The sequence below is a fragment of the Myotis davidii genome, unplaced genomic scaffold, assembly GCF_000327345.1.
Source record: "Myotis davidii unplaced genomic scaffold, ASM32734v1 scaffold134, whole genome shotgun sequence".
Lineage (NCBI taxonomy): Eukaryota > Metazoa > Chordata > Mammalia > Chiroptera > Vespertilionidae > Myotis > Myotis davidii.
This window is the reverse complement of record NW_006288853.1, coordinates 6,076,326-6,076,802: the sequence shown is the minus strand read 5'-3', so window position 1 is coordinate 6,076,802 and position 477 is coordinate 6,076,326. Positions and strand designations below refer to the sequence as shown.

Below are 477 nucleotides of genomic sequence, written 5' to 3'. Positions count from 1 at the left end.
CTTGGCTTCTCCTTTCACCCGCCAGTCGGCCCCCAAGTCAGAGGACCTTGAGAAGGCAGGAGGTGGGAGGGCCGAGGCGGCCGGCTGGGGACCGGGGCGGGGGAGGGGGTGGGAGCCTGGGGAAATGGACTCCAGGAGGCTCACGAGCTTTTCCCCTCCGGCCTCCCCAGAACTGCAACGGGCAGAGAGCCTCCAGGAGAAGAGCGTGAAGGAGGCCAAGACCAAATGCCGCACGATTGCGTCCCTGCTGACGGCAGCCCCCAACCCCCACTCCAAGGGGGTGCTTATGTTTAAGAAAAGGCGGCAGAGAGCCAAGAAATACACCCTGGTGAGCTTTGGGTCTGCAGCTGGGACAGGCGCCGAGGAGGAGGAAGACGGGGTCCCTCCAACGAGCGAATCCGAGCTGGACGAGGAGGCCTTCTCCGACGCCCGCAGCCTCACCAACTAGTCCGACTGGGACAGCCCCTACCTGGACAT

General features: G+C 64.6%; 1 protein-coding gene across 1 annotated transcript in view; it reads left to right on the top strand.

Moving 5' to 3' along the window:
• The window catches only part of SYNPO2L (synaptopodin 2 like), a 10,333-nt gene that overhangs the window by 6,834 nt on the left and 3,022 nt on the right, over nucleotides 1-477 (top strand). The window contains 1 exon segment of the mRNA XM_006761026.2: nucleotides 171-476. Coding sequence (XP_006761089.1) covers nucleotides 171-476 — 306 coding nt within the window.